Source organism: Ambystoma mexicanum, chromosome 6q (genome assembly GCF_040938575.1).
Source record: "Ambystoma mexicanum isolate Mex_15411 chromosome 6q, UKY_AmexF1_1, whole genome shotgun sequence".
NCBI lineage: Eukaryota > Metazoa > Chordata > Amphibia > Caudata > Ambystomatidae > Ambystoma > Ambystoma mexicanum.
Window position 1 is genome coordinate 1,031,468,116 of NC_090937.1, and position 15,736 is coordinate 1,031,483,851.

A 15,736-nucleotide genomic window follows, 5' to 3' on the forward strand; every position below is an offset into this window, starting at 1 on the left:
GAATCCCTGTAACAACACTTTGCCTCTTCTTCCTAGAGATGACAATCGGCTGATGGTCTTTCGAGATCCTTCTACAGTCTGGGAAGCTTTAGCCATGCTGGACTGTGGTGCAGCAGGGAACTTCATTGATGTATCCAGGGCCAGAGAGAACGACGTGCCACTTCATTTCAAGAATCTGCCCATTCCTGTGAAAGGGGTAGATGGCCAACCTCTGTCTTCAGGACCCATAAATCAAGAGACTCTACCTTTGCAAGTCCAATTGTTTCAGCATCAGGAAGAGATGGTATTCGACATCATCAAGGCTGCACACTTTCCGGTCATTCTTGGTATTCCGTGGTTACGCAGACACAACCCATTGATCGACTGGACGAACAATACCATACAGTTTCGGTCATCCTTTTGCCTGAATGAATGCCTAGAGATCGGTCATCTCAAGGCCTCCCCGAACAAGGCGGATCTCCTGTTGACAGCATCACTTCATATGATCCCAGAACACTATCAAGACTTTTTAGAAGTCTTCCTGGACAAGCAACCACATTCCCTTCCTCCTCACAGAAGAGAAGACTGTGCCATTGAAATCCAACCTAATGCGTCTATACCTTTCGGGAGGATGTATCCCCTATCCATACCCGAGCGCAAGGCTCTCAAAGAGTATCTAGATTGTAATCTACAAAATGGACTCATTCAAGAAACTAAATCGCCAGCTGGAGCATCTTTGTTCTTCATACCGAAAAAGGGATCATCGGAACTCCGTCCTTGTATAGACTACCGAGGTTTGAATTGCCTTACCATCAAAGACCGATACCCAATGCCTCTTATCAAGGAGATATTGGAAGCCGTACAAGGTACATCTGTCTTCACTAAGCTTGATCTCAGGGGAGCATATCATCTGCTCCATATAAGACAGGGGGATGAATGGAAGACAGCATTTAGGACACCACTAGGGCATTTTGAATATTGAGTCATGCCCTTCGGCTTAGTTAACGCACCTGCTGCATTCCAACGCTTTATGGATAAGTTGTTTGCCAATCTCCTATTTTCCTCAGTGGTGGTGTACCTAGACGACATCTTGATATTTTCCCCGTCCCTCCTTGAACATAGAAGACACGTTCGACTGGTACTAGAACGTCTGCTGGCAAACAAGCTTTTGGTAAAGCCTGAAAAGTGTGTTTTTGAAGCTCCAGTGGTAACCTATTTAGGTTTCATCCTTTCTCACGAGGGTATCCGCATGGATCCCGTGAAGATTCAAGCTATAACCGGTTGGCCAGCCCCCAGAAACGTTAAAGAGGTTCAGCGCTTCCTCGGACTGGCTAATTTTTACCGTCAATTCATTCCTGGATTCTCCGAGAAGGTTCTCCCAATCACCTCACTATTGAAGAAGGGAGTAGCCTTTTCTTGGTCTCAAGAGGCAGATTCTGCATTCCAAGCTCTGAAAGTGGCATTCACCTCGGCACCTATTCTGGTGCAGCCTGATCAGACTTTCCCCTTTATTGTAGAGACGGATGCCTCAGGCGGAGCTATTGGGGCCGCTCTCCTTCAGAAAGGAAAGGATGGTCTAGAACATCCGGTGGCATATTATTCTAAAACCTTGTCTTCCAGTGAAAGGAATTATTCTGTCATTGAGAGAGAGTTGTTGGCGATCAAGCATGCCTGTGAAGAGTGGCGACACCTCCTTCAGGGGGCTATCCATAGGTTTACGGTACGTACCGACCACAGTAATCATTGGATTCTGCAACAGATGGAATGTCGTAATGCCAGACACGCCCGTTGGGCGTATTTTTTTTCGCAATTTGATTTTGAGGTTACATACCTTCCCGGCAAACAGAATATCTTAGCCGATGCCCTGTCTCGTAATTGTGATTCGGTTGGTGAAGCAGACTCTAGCCATGATTTATTGTTAGCGGGTAAAGAGATCAGTACCGTGGCCAATATTTTTTTGCGCGATGTCCGCATCCAGCAACATTGCTCTCCGATTGGGTCTGGTTTAGGGTCTGAATTACAAGAAAGAGAAGGAATCCTTTTTAAGGGTCGAGCCCTATATCTACCCGACAAGAAGCATCAAAGACTGGCACTCTCGTGGTGTCACGATTCACCCATGGCCGGACATAAGGGCATACGAGCTACCAAGGATCTCTTGTCCAGAATGTTCTGGTGGCCAGGTTGGAATCAGGATGTGCATTCTTATGTATCCACCTGTTCCATCTGTGCAGCCAACAAGTATTCTTCCTCCAAGCCCATAGGCCTATTACAACAGGAACCTGCTCCCAAACAACCATGGACCCATGTCTCCACGGATTTTATTGTGGAGTTGCCAAATTCTGAAGGAAACACAGCCATCATGGTTACTGTCGATTCTCTGAGCAAATTGGCCCATTTCACACCTTTGAAGGGGGTGCCTACTGCCCCTGAGATGGCCAAGATATTCTTGAAAGAGATTGTGCGGCTTCATGGTCTACCGGAAACCGTGGTATCGGATCGAGGCCCTCAATTCACTTCCCAATTTTGGGGCTCTCTTTGCAAACAGTTGGGGATTCAACGAGCTCTCTCTTCGGGGTTCCATCCGCAAAGCAACGGGCAGACGGAAAGGCTCAATCATACGTTAGAACAATATCTTCAATGTTTCTGTAGCAGAAAGCAAGAAGTCTGGAATGCCTTTCTCCCTATGGCTGAGTTCACTTATAATAATACCAGACATATGGCCATCAATATGTCTCCTTTTTTTTGTACGTTTGGCTACCATCCCAAACATTTGCCTTTGATTGATATTCGCCCGTCGAAATTACCTGCTATGGATCATCTCCTAAAGGAACTCAAAGACACTCATGTGTTAGCCAGTGAGACTTTGAACGCTAGTCGTCAGTCCTACAAGACATGGGCTGATAAGAAAAGGAAGGCAGTACCCTCGTGGACTGAAGGGGATAAGGTCTGGTTGGCCACAAAATTCTTACCTCGTTGGACACACATAGGAAAGTTTGCACCCAGATACCTCGGACGTTTTCGGATCACCAAGAAGGTTAACCCTGTTGCATTTCGTCTTCAGTTACCTTCCTCTCTCAAACACGTACATCCCGTATTTCATTCCTCTCTTTTGAAGACTTACCGTCCGGACCCTTATAAAAGAAGATCCGAGAGTCCGCTTAGTGTCACTCAGTGTGAACCAGCAAAATACGAGGTTTCCCGGTTAATCGATTCCCGTTATCATCATGGAATCCTTCAATACTTGGTTCATTGGAAGGGTTATCCCATCGAAGAACGTACATGGGAGCCCGTGAGTCACATTCATGCCCCGCGACTCATTAGGAGGTTTCACAGATTACATCCGGGCAAACCAGGAGGCCCCCAAGTAGAAGGGGTCATACTGTCATGATTCCTGTCGGGCGGCGCTTTTGGGATTTGTGGAGACGCCATTGACAGGTGCCGTTACGTTCGACGGCCGTTGGGAAGCACCGCTCTAGTGTTTTTCCAAGATGGCCGCGATGTTATTTAGTGTCGGGCTCGAGCAGCGTTTCTTCGCGTTGCACCTTCTCTGCTTCTCCCGGCTCGAAGGTTACGCTGTTTACCCCCGCGTTCTGGCAAAGACCCCCCTCCATTGGACTTTCTTTTGTTATTTCCCACTTGCTCGCTTACCGGTACCCTGACCGGTCTCTCTGTGATCCCTCCTCTCAGCTTGGCTCCTTTGGTCTCTCCCTCATTGGCGCCTTGGCTTTACTATTCTTTGGTCCTGGGTGCTCCTCTTCTTTCCTCTGGATAACCCTGCTTTCTCTCCTGGTATATTCTCCTCATCCTCGCCTTCTCTGGAGGTGTTACTGCTTACCTGGGATTTCTCCACCATTGTTCATCCGTCACTCTCAGCTCTCCAAGTTGGTTACTCCGATCATCCTCAACAACCCAAGACACCACCTCGGGCATCTTCCTGTTTTGGACTCATCGCAGGGTTTTTTCCGCCGTTGAGGCTTTTTCCCTGCTCAGGAGCCGGCTCCCGGGAGTTCCCGCTGTTCGGTTCCCCAATCACCCGACAGCGTGGCATCCCTGGAAGCTCGCCCCTACTTACGTCAAATAAAGGAAGGCAAGAAAGATGGCAAGGATCCAGCTCGAAGACGCCCAGGAAGAAGGTCGGTGGCACAAGACTACCCTACGGATACCTCAGGTGAGGAGGAAGGGAGGGAAGCCTTAAAAGACTCTGACAAACCTGATACTCTCATGCTGCCATGGGGATGCAGAATACTATAAAACACCGTCACTCTAAACTCTTGCTAAACGCGGTCTTCCCTGGAAAAGACTTTTTCAAACCCAAAGCTATAGTTCTTTTAGCGCAGATGCTTCAGTAGTGGGCAGTTGTGTTCTACATTTGCAGCCAACACGTAGAGAGCAGATGAGGGAAACTTTAAGCCATATTTAAAGTATCCTCCAAGGTACAGGCCAGAACCATCATCTCATGGTAGTGGTGCAGAGAGAGCATTAACGGGCATTAGTGATAGGCCACTATGACTTTCAGAGATCATTAATGATTCATTACGGAGCTGTATTGTTCTCGGGTGGTGGAAGCCTTTCTTTAACCTAACTGTCCCTCCCCCTGAGAAGATTTATCGAAACATCTTGTTTTTTAAATTACAAATTCCACCTCGACATCTCAAGTTACAAAGCATTACTGAAACAGAACACTGCAACATGAACTAAGTGTGATGGTCCATGCAGATGCCTCATTGGGTCGAGGCAAGGAGTGTGTGTGTGTGGGGGGGCAGGGGGTGCAATGGGCACAGAACCTCTATAGCTTTGTGATACAGAAGCTGAGATTGTTGGTTTTGGCGCTTAGATGAATCGTGGCACTGAGAAGCCAGCAGCCCTGTGTTGCCCGACTGTGGCCAAAAGTAATTTACACCCAGTAACTTTAAAGGACGTCTGTGTCATATGCTGAAGGCCACATCCTCTCAAAAACACATGCTCTCTTTACATGTCTTGTCGATCAGTGACGCCATTTACTCACAGTGCACTGGTGATCTGTCCCTCTATATACGCTTTCCACATTTTTCAAGCACTTTTTCCCCTCCTAAGGAAAGCGTCTGTATCTCTGAGTTCATTTCTCAATAGTCGTAAATTATACTTGCATTTATTGATGTAAGCATTCTGAATCTTCTATACCAAAATATAAATTAATTATTGGTTTTGGTGAATTTTCAACTCTCTACCCACTTCACCTTCGCTCTGCTTTTCACACAGCGACTCTGTCGTTATGCAAAGCACGCAAACACGACTTGCTTATCTAAAATCTCTACCCTTTTCCTTTATTTTTCTCAGAACCAATGCAGTCTAAATCCCACTGCATCCTCTGTGCGCTTTTTAAACGTCCCATGTGTGTCTTCAGTCCTTTGTATCCGACCAGTCTTGCCCGGTCTGTTGAGCTTTGCCAGGGATATGTGCCTGGGCTCCTGGACGTGTGATCCTCTCGCATTGTTCCATGGTGGCACAGATATCCTCCTCCTCACGCAGGCACTTGTTGCAGGACTACAAGTCACAAAAGGCAATAAAAAAGCAAGAATTGGAAGACACAGCGCATGTATAAAGCTATTATAAAATGAAGCACTACTATCTGGGATCATATTCTACTTCCTTCTCATTCTCTTGCACACTTATGCCTCATATCGCACCCTCCTTTAAAACTTTATATCCTGGTACCTATAAATGCAAAATGCAAATAACCTCAGTAAACGCCAAAACTATTGGCATTGCCAATGCTTGTTATTCTAGCTAGTCTGCGATGTGACTAAGATGACATGAAAGCAGAGGTAATAATGCATACACACTTGAACATTTTATTTAGAAGATGCTTGTATGAAACAATTCTGTGAACAAAGACACATATGGCAATACACAGATCTATGGTTGTGTTGTGCAAGTTAGAAAATATATACCCATGGGCGTAATTTTAGGGGGGACAGGGGGTATTTGTCCCCCCCAAACTTTCATAGTACACCATTTTGTCCCCATTCATTTGCATAGCTTTCAACTCACACGCTTTTGGCGGGTGTCACCCGCCTTGTAAAGGGCTGCCTTACCCGCCAAGCCTCCAGCACGCCCATTCATTCCAATGGGCGTCTCACCCGCCAAAAATAAAATCGGGTGAATTCACCCGCCTTTGCAACTCAAATGGTTGAGAGCTATGCATTTGGCTGGGGCACCTTTTCTTCAGATGTCATGTCCCATACATGCCAACCCTCCAGATTTAGGCGGGAGAGTCACGATTTTTTCATTAAAAACAGTGCAATGTTTTATGTCTCCTGCATCAAATAACAATATCCCCAATGCATTCCTATGGGGAAAAGGCATTCTCCCGATTTCGGTGTTGAAATCTCCCTCTCAGGGGCTTCGGAATGTTGGCATGTCTGCATGTCCCGCCCCACCACTTTTTCAGCAAACTTAGTCCACTGCATACAGCTTTGTGTGGCATGTAGGGAATAAGGGTTGTTTAAAATGAATGCTCAAAACTAGGAAAGGGCGCGTTTTGAAAAAACAGAAACGAGCATGGGTACAGGTATCGATTGAGTGAGTGCCACTACTGGCCCTCCTCAGGGCTGGACTGGGAACTAAAAGAGGCCCTGGAAATAATTACTGGGGACCAAAAGAGGCCCTGGAAATAAAGTTCAAAGTGGCCCTGTATGACACCTTTTCAGCAAGCCCAATGCTTTTCCTATGAGAAAATTTGGAAACACCACAGAAAAGAGACCCAGGGTGCAGAGGCCCACCGGGAAATCTCCAGAGTTCCCTACAGGCCAGTCTCTCCACCCCTGTCCTCCTCTCTCTGCCAAGATGCAACACCACCCTTGCCGCTCGAGCCACGTTTTGATATGGCCATCGTGCAGCACGTGACTTCCCAGATAAACCGAACGTGCAACACACGTGATGAAGAGGAGACGAGACGTTGCTAAGGTTCTTTTCTCGAATAGAATTGGGAACTAGGCACCGACATGGCTGAGTATTCGAGTATCAAAACCACTAAACTGGTGCTCAAAGGAATGAAACACAAAAGGTGAGCATACGGCAAATCGTCTCCCGCGAATGTTTTGGCTATCGCTCTTTTCAGTGCCCTACTAAGTAGATCCTGGTTGTTTCTGTTGTTTCTCCAGGGGGAGCAGTAGGTCGTACAACGGGATCTTTTGCAGTCCCTATCGCTGCTTCTTTTGGAATTAGAGAATTTTGGACGCACGTTTTTTTGGACGTACGTTTTCAAAGAACTCCCAATCGCGAGAGTGAGTAAAAAAAACAACGATTCCACTGTACAGGGTCTGAACTTGTTCGGCATACAAACAAGGATTGTGATACATATTATTTAGAATCCCTATCCAAAGAAATATGGTATTTGGAAGGTGATGCTCTATTTACAGGTAGTCTTCATTATTCCACATCCTATCCTTCCTCCTGGCAGTACTTACTCGTGAAGGCCACCCACCCTCTGACCATACATTCCCCACCATTATTGGGAGATTGCCCCCCTTATATTGTTTTTACCCCCCACTCCCCTATTATGTGCTCTGCCACGAACCCTCCCCCCCCCCCCAAGGAGAAACGTGTGAGAGTGGGCAGTAGTGCGCTGCCCACTAGAGTGCCTGGAGTTTCCATGGCACGAAACCTTGGAGAGGAGCAGAGACACGGTGGAAGGAAACGCCATCGGTTTTCAATGTGTATTGGCACATTGACCAATCGCATTAAAAGGAGGTGGGGTTTCAGAAACCTAGATGTGGATTGTCAACAAACAAATGTTAACATCCAAGCCGGAAAGTGCTGCTAAGATCTCTGCAGCCAACTCGACCTGCTGAACTTGCATAGTAAGTAGGGGCCAGAACATGGCTTAGAGCTTGGGACTCCGGCGGTTGTCTGTTAAGGGCCGGTGGCGCAGATGCAGTGGGACTCTGTTGTGGCCTTAAAGGACGACAGGATGCTGCAGAGGGTTCTAACTGTCTTTATTGCAAGACAAACAGGTGGGCATATACTTGGCAGAGTGCAACAGGGGAACTACTCACAGTTCAGGGCCCTCCCAGTTACATCACTGGGGGCAAGGTGTGCACAAGGATGGCACGCTGCAAGCTTCCAGGGCCCCCATGTGGCCTCCTATGGCTTTGGGCTTATGCCCTGGAAGCTGGAGTCATTAGGCTCTTCAGTGCCTCAGTTTCAATGGCTCGTTAACAGGAGCAGCGGTCTCGTGCAACCTCCTTGATCTAGTGCTTCAGCAACACTGGCGGGAACATTGTCTTGCGGGCTCGCGAGATCTCGTTATGCCCAGATCTCGCGAGACCACGCTCCCGCGATCATGTGACGTCCCCACACACCTCCTTTACTGGGAAAAAGGATGGATGGTCATTCCATGACAGTCTGCAAACTTGCTGGGTCTCCTTCTCTCTCTCTGATCTGGACATGGGGCAGGACTGCGGGGACGCTCTTGAAGAGGTGCAGGTGATTCGAGTTCTCCTTGTCTTGCTCTTCGCTGTGACTCCCTGAGTGGGGTTGAAGAGTTGGGGCTTGAGAACTCGTTGCCGTAGTGTGACTCCGAGTTATCTCTTTCTGAGAGGTGAGAGTTTTCAGATGTCTCCTGGTGGTCTTGATCTTCTCCGGCTTCCCAGTGTGCCTGTTCAATGGATCCTTTCCTGCGGTACATGGCCACCCTTTCTAGATTCCATTTCCTTCCGTCGCTGGTGCAAATGTGGTTTGACCCTTTCTCCAGGACTTCTATGGGACTGCTGTATCTGGAGCCAGTCGAAGTGTCTTTGGGGGGAAGGCGTATCTTTACTAGGTCGCCTTTGTTAACTACTGTGTGGCGAGTGGCTCGACGCAAGTCCCCTTGAGTCTTCATGGCTTCTTTGTTACGCTGCATGCGGAAAACTATGTCTTCCATGTCCACTTCTTCGTCGGCCCTCACTTGGTGGAGCCACGGTGGTACCAGTGTGGATGTTGCCCTTCTCCCCCTTAGCAGATGGAATGGCGAAACACCTGTGACGGCGTTGGGGGTGATGCGGTGGGCTGCTACAGCTTCCTTGACTGTCTTGTGCGGGTCTAGGCCCGAAGCATGCGCCAGTTGCAGCGCCCCTTTGATGAAGCGGTTTGCCCGCTCAACCAGGCCATTGGCCTGTGGGTGGTAAAGACTTGCTCTCCGCTGTCGAATATTGTTGAGTTTAAGGAATTTCTCGAGAGACCAGCTGGACTCCGTTGTCCGTGACAAGTTCTTCTGGTAGGCCTTCCTGCTGGAATACGGCGGTGAGTGCTTCGATGACTGTGCTTGTGGTGATGTCTGACGTGAAGTCAACTTCGACCCATTTGGAGAAATAGTCGACCATGACTATCCCGTATTTATGTTCTGGGGGCATGTTGTCCAAAGGCCCAATGAAATCCAAACCTAGTTTGCGCCACACCCCTTTGGGGACTTCGGTGGGCAGCATGGGAGCTTGCCTCATGGTTAGGCGCTTGTCACTGTTGGTGCACTCATGGCACCTTTCGGCCATTTGTGTTATGTCCTGGTCCATGCCTGGCCACCAGTAGGCGTCGCGTATCCTGCGTCTGGTCATGTTGCATCCCAGATGGCCCGAGTGTGCTCTGCACAGTATCACTTTGCGAATTCCGCTTGGCGGGATGACTTGATCGCCTCTGAGAATGAGGCCGTTCATGGTGATTTCCTCGTTCCCCTTCCAGTAAGGACGAAGGCCTTCGGGGATCGCTCTCTCGTCGGGCCACCCTTCGCGAACCCAGGCGCCTAAGGGCCGTAGGCCATCATCCTGCTCGAATTCCTCCTGCCAGTGGTGCTCACTCAGGTCCATGTACTCGCTGTTCCTCAAGTCATTGATGGAGGCTACGACACACTCATGTTCCAAGAATGTGGTACCATGGGCGCTTTGGTTCAGGAGCCTGGACATGCAGTCCGCTTGTGCGTTTTTCCAACCCGCAATGTGGACTATCTCGTATGTATATTCTTGAAGCTTTGCGGCTATTCTGGCCAGCCTCGGGGTGGCAGTCTTGGTGCCGCCCGGGCTCAACATGTGAATGAGGGGTTTGTGGTCGGTGACCAACCTGAATCTCGTGCCCCAAACATAAGATCTGAAGTAGTCGACGGGCCAGGCACATGCCAACATTTCTTTCTCAACGGTGGAGTAATTCTTCTCCGATGATGATAGCGCTTTTGATGCAAACGCCACAATGTTTTCAGTGTCTCCCTTTTTCTGGGTCAAGGTGGCCCCCAGGCCGTATGCGCTGGCGTCTGTAGTAATGCAGATGTCCCATTCAGGGTTGAACGGTTTCAGGCATGGCGCGTGTAGAGTTCTCCTTTTGATTTCACCGAACGCTTTGTTTTGCTCTGGGCCCCAGGAGTAGGCTGCCCCCTTCTTCAGAAGCTCCCTCATGGGGGACGTGGTCTCGGAGAACCTTGGGACGAATTTAGCATAATACTCGGCTAGGCCCAGGAATGAGCGTAATTCCTCTCTGGACATCGGAGCCGGGGCTTCTGTTATGGCCTCCATGAGGTTCTTCTTGGGGCTGACGCCTTCACTTCAGCTGCAGTACCCAAGATATTCTACCTTGCTCACTCCAAAGACGCATTTTTCGTGGCGTAGATGAACGCCCGCCTCTTGAAGCTTGTTCAGGACTGCCTTGAGTGCTTTGTCGTGGGTCTCGTTGTCTTTTGCATAGACGAGAATATCGTCTTGAAAAAAAGAAACATTTGTGAGTCCCTTAAGTAGAGAGTTCATCATCCTCTGGAATGCGGACGCTGGGGAGAGGAAAGCTAACAGTGACTACCTCTAGATTAAGGCTTCTCAAGTCGATGCATATTCTGAGGTTGTTGCTAGATTTCTTTTTGACCAACACCACTGGACTCAGCCACTCTCAAGACTCCACGGTCTCGATGGTTCCTTCTTCAACCATCTTCCGAAGGTGGGCATCCAATGCGGGTCTCACCGTGGCAGGTACTGCCCTGACTTTGTGTTTCACCGGGACCGCGTTGGGTTTCAGGCGAATCTTGTGGACAAAGTTTCTCACTTTCCCTGGGTTCTCGGAAAACAGGCTCAGGAAAATCTCCTTATAATTTTGCACTGCTCCTGAGGAGACCATGAGTACCTGTTCCGGAGTGGTGGGATCTAGTTCTATGCTGAGTTTGTGTTGATCGTCCCATCCCAGCACGGCTGGGCCTTTGGGTGAGAAGTACACTTTGGTGGTGGTAGACCTCCCTTTGAAGTCGATCCGGGCTCTGATGTAGCCTAGGAGGTCGACAGTTGCACCTCTGAACACCGTCGGTTTTTGCCTGGTCGTTCTGATCTCTACTTGTGCTTGTCCCATCATCTTCTTATACGTGTTGATGGGAAGGATTGTGAGGTCAGATCTCGAATCTGCCATGACGCGTTTTTCCATTCCGTCCACTTTAATGGTGCAGTGGGGCTTTTCCCTCCTGGAATGGGGGGCGTTGACCATGACGACCATGGGTCTGTCCTGTAGTTCGTCATCATCGCTTGAAGCGCAGTCCCCATCGACGCAGGAAACAGTTTTCTCCCGCCACGTAGATGCCAGGGCCACGTGACCAATGCGTCCGCACTTGGAGCACTCCTTATTCCTGGCGGGACAGTCGCTTGGTGCTGGCGCATCTATAGCATTTCAGCACCTCCTTTTGCCTGGGGCCTTTGTCTCTGGGGCTGTCGCGGGACTGCTTGTCTCTGCGCCCTCTCCATTGTAGCGCCTCAAGTTCAGGCACGGGCAGGTGACTTCCCGCCTCTTTGCGTCTGCTGGAGGTTTCTTCCTCCGCCCTGGCAATTTGGATGGCCTTGTCAAGGGTGACCTCCTTTTCTTGGATGAACTTGTCCTGGACTTTCCTAGAGTTAGTGTGAACGACGAGCATGTCGCAGATAACTTGTTCTGCATTTTCGCCAAAGGCGCAAACAGAAGCCAGCTCCCTCATCCTGGTGACGTAGTCGTCCACGGGTTTGTTCCCTTCCTGTTTGCGGGTGTAGAACCTCAGCCTGTGCAGTACCACGTTCTCCTTATTCGTGAACCTCTTCACAATGCGACGAGTCGCTTCCTTGTAGACGTCGTCGTCGGCCGCAGGTATTGCTTTCAAGCTGGCAAAAATGTGCTGACCTTCAACCCCCCAATGCATTCAGCAGCATCGCCCTCTTCCAGATGGGTGCACATCGCGTGCTGCCCACCGCCTCCAGATAGGTGGAGAAAAGGGGCTCCCACTGCATCCATGGAATTGCTGGGGTCCCTGGCGAATGGAGAAACGCAGGGGGCGGTGTGGCGCCTTGTATGGTGGGCCCGTGGGTCTTTTGATCTCCTCGTCGCCAATTATGTTGTGGCCTTAAAGGACGACAGGATGCTGCAGAGGGTTCCAACTGTCTTTATTGCAAGACAAACGGGTGGGCATAAACTTGGCAGAGTGCAACAGGGGAACTACAACTTCAGTTCAGGGCCCTCCCAGTTACTTCACTGGGGGCAAGGTGTGCACAAGGATGGCACGGTGCAAGCTTCCAGGGCCCCCATGTGGCCTCCTATAGCTTGGACTTATGCCCTGGAAGCTGGAGTCATTAGGCTCTTCAGTGCCTCAGTTTCAATGGCTCCTTAACAGGAGCAGTGCTCTCGTGCGACCTGCTTGGTCTGGCGGTTCCCCAACACTGGCAGGAACGTTGTCTCGCAGAGCGCAGGCTCGCGAGATTTCGTTATGCCCAGATCTCGCGAGACCACGCTCCCGCGATCACGTGACGTCCCCACAGACTCATTTCATTTTTTTTCTCCTCGTAGCTTCTACCTGGGGATTGGGCTGGGTGAAAGGTGCATATATGCATGCCATTATTACCCACTGAACCCCCAACAGATGCAGGAATGCACTTTATATTTCTATACATGCTTTTGCCCAGCCATTTGCCTTCCATGCAGATAAAATGTGTATATACATTTTTCTAAAAGTTCTATTTTTTTTATAGATATGGTTATGTTGTGATGTATATATGATAATAAAATGTTATTTTCACAGAACTTTGTTGTCCAGATTCTTTGCCTTGTCTAAGCCTTGTAGCTTAAGTAATTGTTTGAAATATTGCTATCGTGAGACACCATGCTTGTAGTTCATACTGTGCTAGGATTCATGCCATTGCTTGTGGGTTGCGTATTATTCGTTGGTTGTTTTGTTTGCAGCGTCTATTACCAAAGTTATTCTGTGTCTTGCTTGCATTCACGTGCTGAAGAACAAGCTGATTTTCTGTTTTAAGCAATGAATAAAAGTAGGGCACATGATTGCTTGTAAACTTGGAAGGAAGATTAAAGATCACAAGTGAACCCATATCAGGTGTCGGATGCTCAGCCAGTCTTGGCTTTTAGAAGTCTGCCACTTTTCATTGTGGTACTTGTCCTTTTTGGTTAAGTGTAAAATGAACTACACCAGCGCATAGCATGTCAAAGGCTAAAAGGCCAGGACTTGTAGAACATCTCAATCCTAAAAACGAAGAACTTGAAAGCTGCTGCTCTTCGTATTTTTTTTTTTTTAAAGTAGTAAACTGGCACTATTTTCATTGGACATGTCATGTCAACATAGACCCCTTCCTCTATAAATTTTAGGATATGTTGGTAGAGATAGTAAAGACTCAAAAGTCGGACATTTGTTGTAATGCACCCTGACTTGTTTGTGGCGGTTTGCCCTTTTCCCTAGGCTATGACTTCCAACCGCATTAAAGGTGTGTGCCTTAATACTGCCTCGCCCCATCGGACAGAAATTCTGTGCTAGTTTAGTTCAACAGACCACTATATTGCTGCAAAACTTAAGATGCAATGGGAGTATCGGGAAACATGGGCCCAAGGCCAAGCTTTCCACCTTACCAATCCTGTGATCCGGCACATATTGCTTTTCCATTTAGGAAGGGGTCTTCAACCTGTGGATCTTCGGAAGTGTTGGACAAAAACTTCAATGATCCCTCACCATTGACTATGCTGACTAGGGTTGATGGGAGTTTTAGTCCAAAACACCTGGAGAACCAAAGGTTGTAGACCCATGCTCAAGGGCAGGGGCCAGAAACTTTTGGCTCTCCAGCTGTTTTGGACTACAATCTCCATGATCCCTTGCTATTGACTATGCAGGCTAGGGATGGTGGGAGTTGTAGTCCAAAACATGTGTAGAGCCAAAGGTTGCAGACCCCTGCTCTAGGGTCTTATTTTCCTTGATTGTCAAAACTGGGATAGTTAAGGAGTGATCCTGTAAAGTGTCATTGCACAGAGCCTCACATATGCATGGTTTATTTGCATATATTATTGATTTGTGTATGGCCTGAATTGTTATTTAGCTCACTCATTGCGTTATCGCTTGTGAACTATGATTCTCTCCTAACAGAAAAGTAAACTAAATTATGCACTATTAACATTTAGTGAGTGGGGAGACTTGCCTAGGGCATGGGTTCTGATTGGCATATTTGACTAGATTAACTACACACAATGTTGTTATGCTTAATTTTCTTAAGCTCGCTTAAGCCAATGTTTTTCAGTTATGTTGTGCCCCATTTGATCATAAAGTTTGTTTAAAACTGGTCTGACCAGGGTTAACACCTGTACTTTTGTATACAAACATTGCATTTTTGGTGTTTGGTGCAGATTTATAATCTGTTGCCAAAAATTAAACCGGGCAAAATGTTACACAGGCAAAAATTTGACCAGGTCATCTTGCTTGAAAAGAGATCTACGGACCTACCTAAAGGAGACCACCCAAGGAGATGGGGGAGGGGGTGGTTGGGGGGAGTGGCGGGGAGTAGGATGCGTCTGAAGGTGGTTTATAAGACTTGGCTACGACACTACCACCACCTAATTACCCTGAGGGACGCCTGTAAAATGTTGGAGGTCATGGCTAGTAACAACTTGCACGACTTCTGGAACTTAATTAAAGATAATGACAAGTTTCAAACGGGGTCCCAAATAAATCTGATGGCGGAAGAAACGTGAAGGGCCCACTTCACTGAGATGTACAAATCAGCTGGTGATATTGAGCAAAAGTGGATTGGGGACATGAGAAAAACGGCAGAGTGGGTGTTAACTTGGGACTCTGATGATTTGCTTTATATAATATATAGGAGCAACAAATCTATGGCTCTGGGGCCTGACAGATTGGCGATGTGCGTTCTTAAAAATAGCCCAAATACTTGGGTAGGTGTCCTCGATAGTATGGGATAAAGCCGTGCCAGTGTCTTGGTTAACGGCAATTTTCTTCCCCATATTTAAAAAGGGTTCTCGCTTAAGTACTGCAAACTATAGGCTGGTTTCTCTGTTGGATTGTCCAGCCAAGATCTTCACAGGCCTAGTATTAAGAGACCTGTGAAACTGGGCAAATGAGAATGGAAACATGGATATCTTCCAAACAGGGTTTTGTCGGGGAGTGGGAACTGAGATAAACGGTTTTGTGCTGGAACTGTTAAAGAAGGGTGCGATGAAAAACAACAAACAACTTTATGCCGCTTTCATGGATTTCTTTATGGCTTTTTACACTGTCCCGAGGAACTTGTTATGGGCCAAACTGGACAAATGGGGTTGTCCTCCTGCTCTACTGGTGATCCCCGATAGCGCTACAAACTGACACCACCTTGTGTGTCCGATTGGACAGAGAGGGTAGGACTATGTTCCGATTAATTCAGCAAGAGGACTGAAGCAAGGTTGCCTATTGGCCCCGATCCTATTCCTCCTTTTTTTTTTTTGTCTGATTTGGGTGAAGCCTTTCTGGATATCACATTTTTTTCCCCCT

The 15,736-nt window shown here is 48.1% G+C and overlaps 1 protein-coding gene across 1 annotated transcript in view; it reads left to right on the forward strand.

Moving 5' to 3' along the window:
• Nucleotides 1–6,889: 6,889 nt before the first annotated feature.
• FRG1 (FSHD region gene 1) overlaps nt 6,890–15,736 on the forward strand; it is a 315,590-nt gene continuing 306,743 nt past the window's right edge. The window contains exon 1 of the mRNA XM_069631557.1: nt 6,890–7,024. Coding sequence (XP_069487658.1) covers nt 6,963–7,024 — 62 coding nt within the window. The 5' untranslated portion in view covers nt 6,890–6,962. The remainder of the gene's footprint in view (nt 7,025–15,736) is intronic.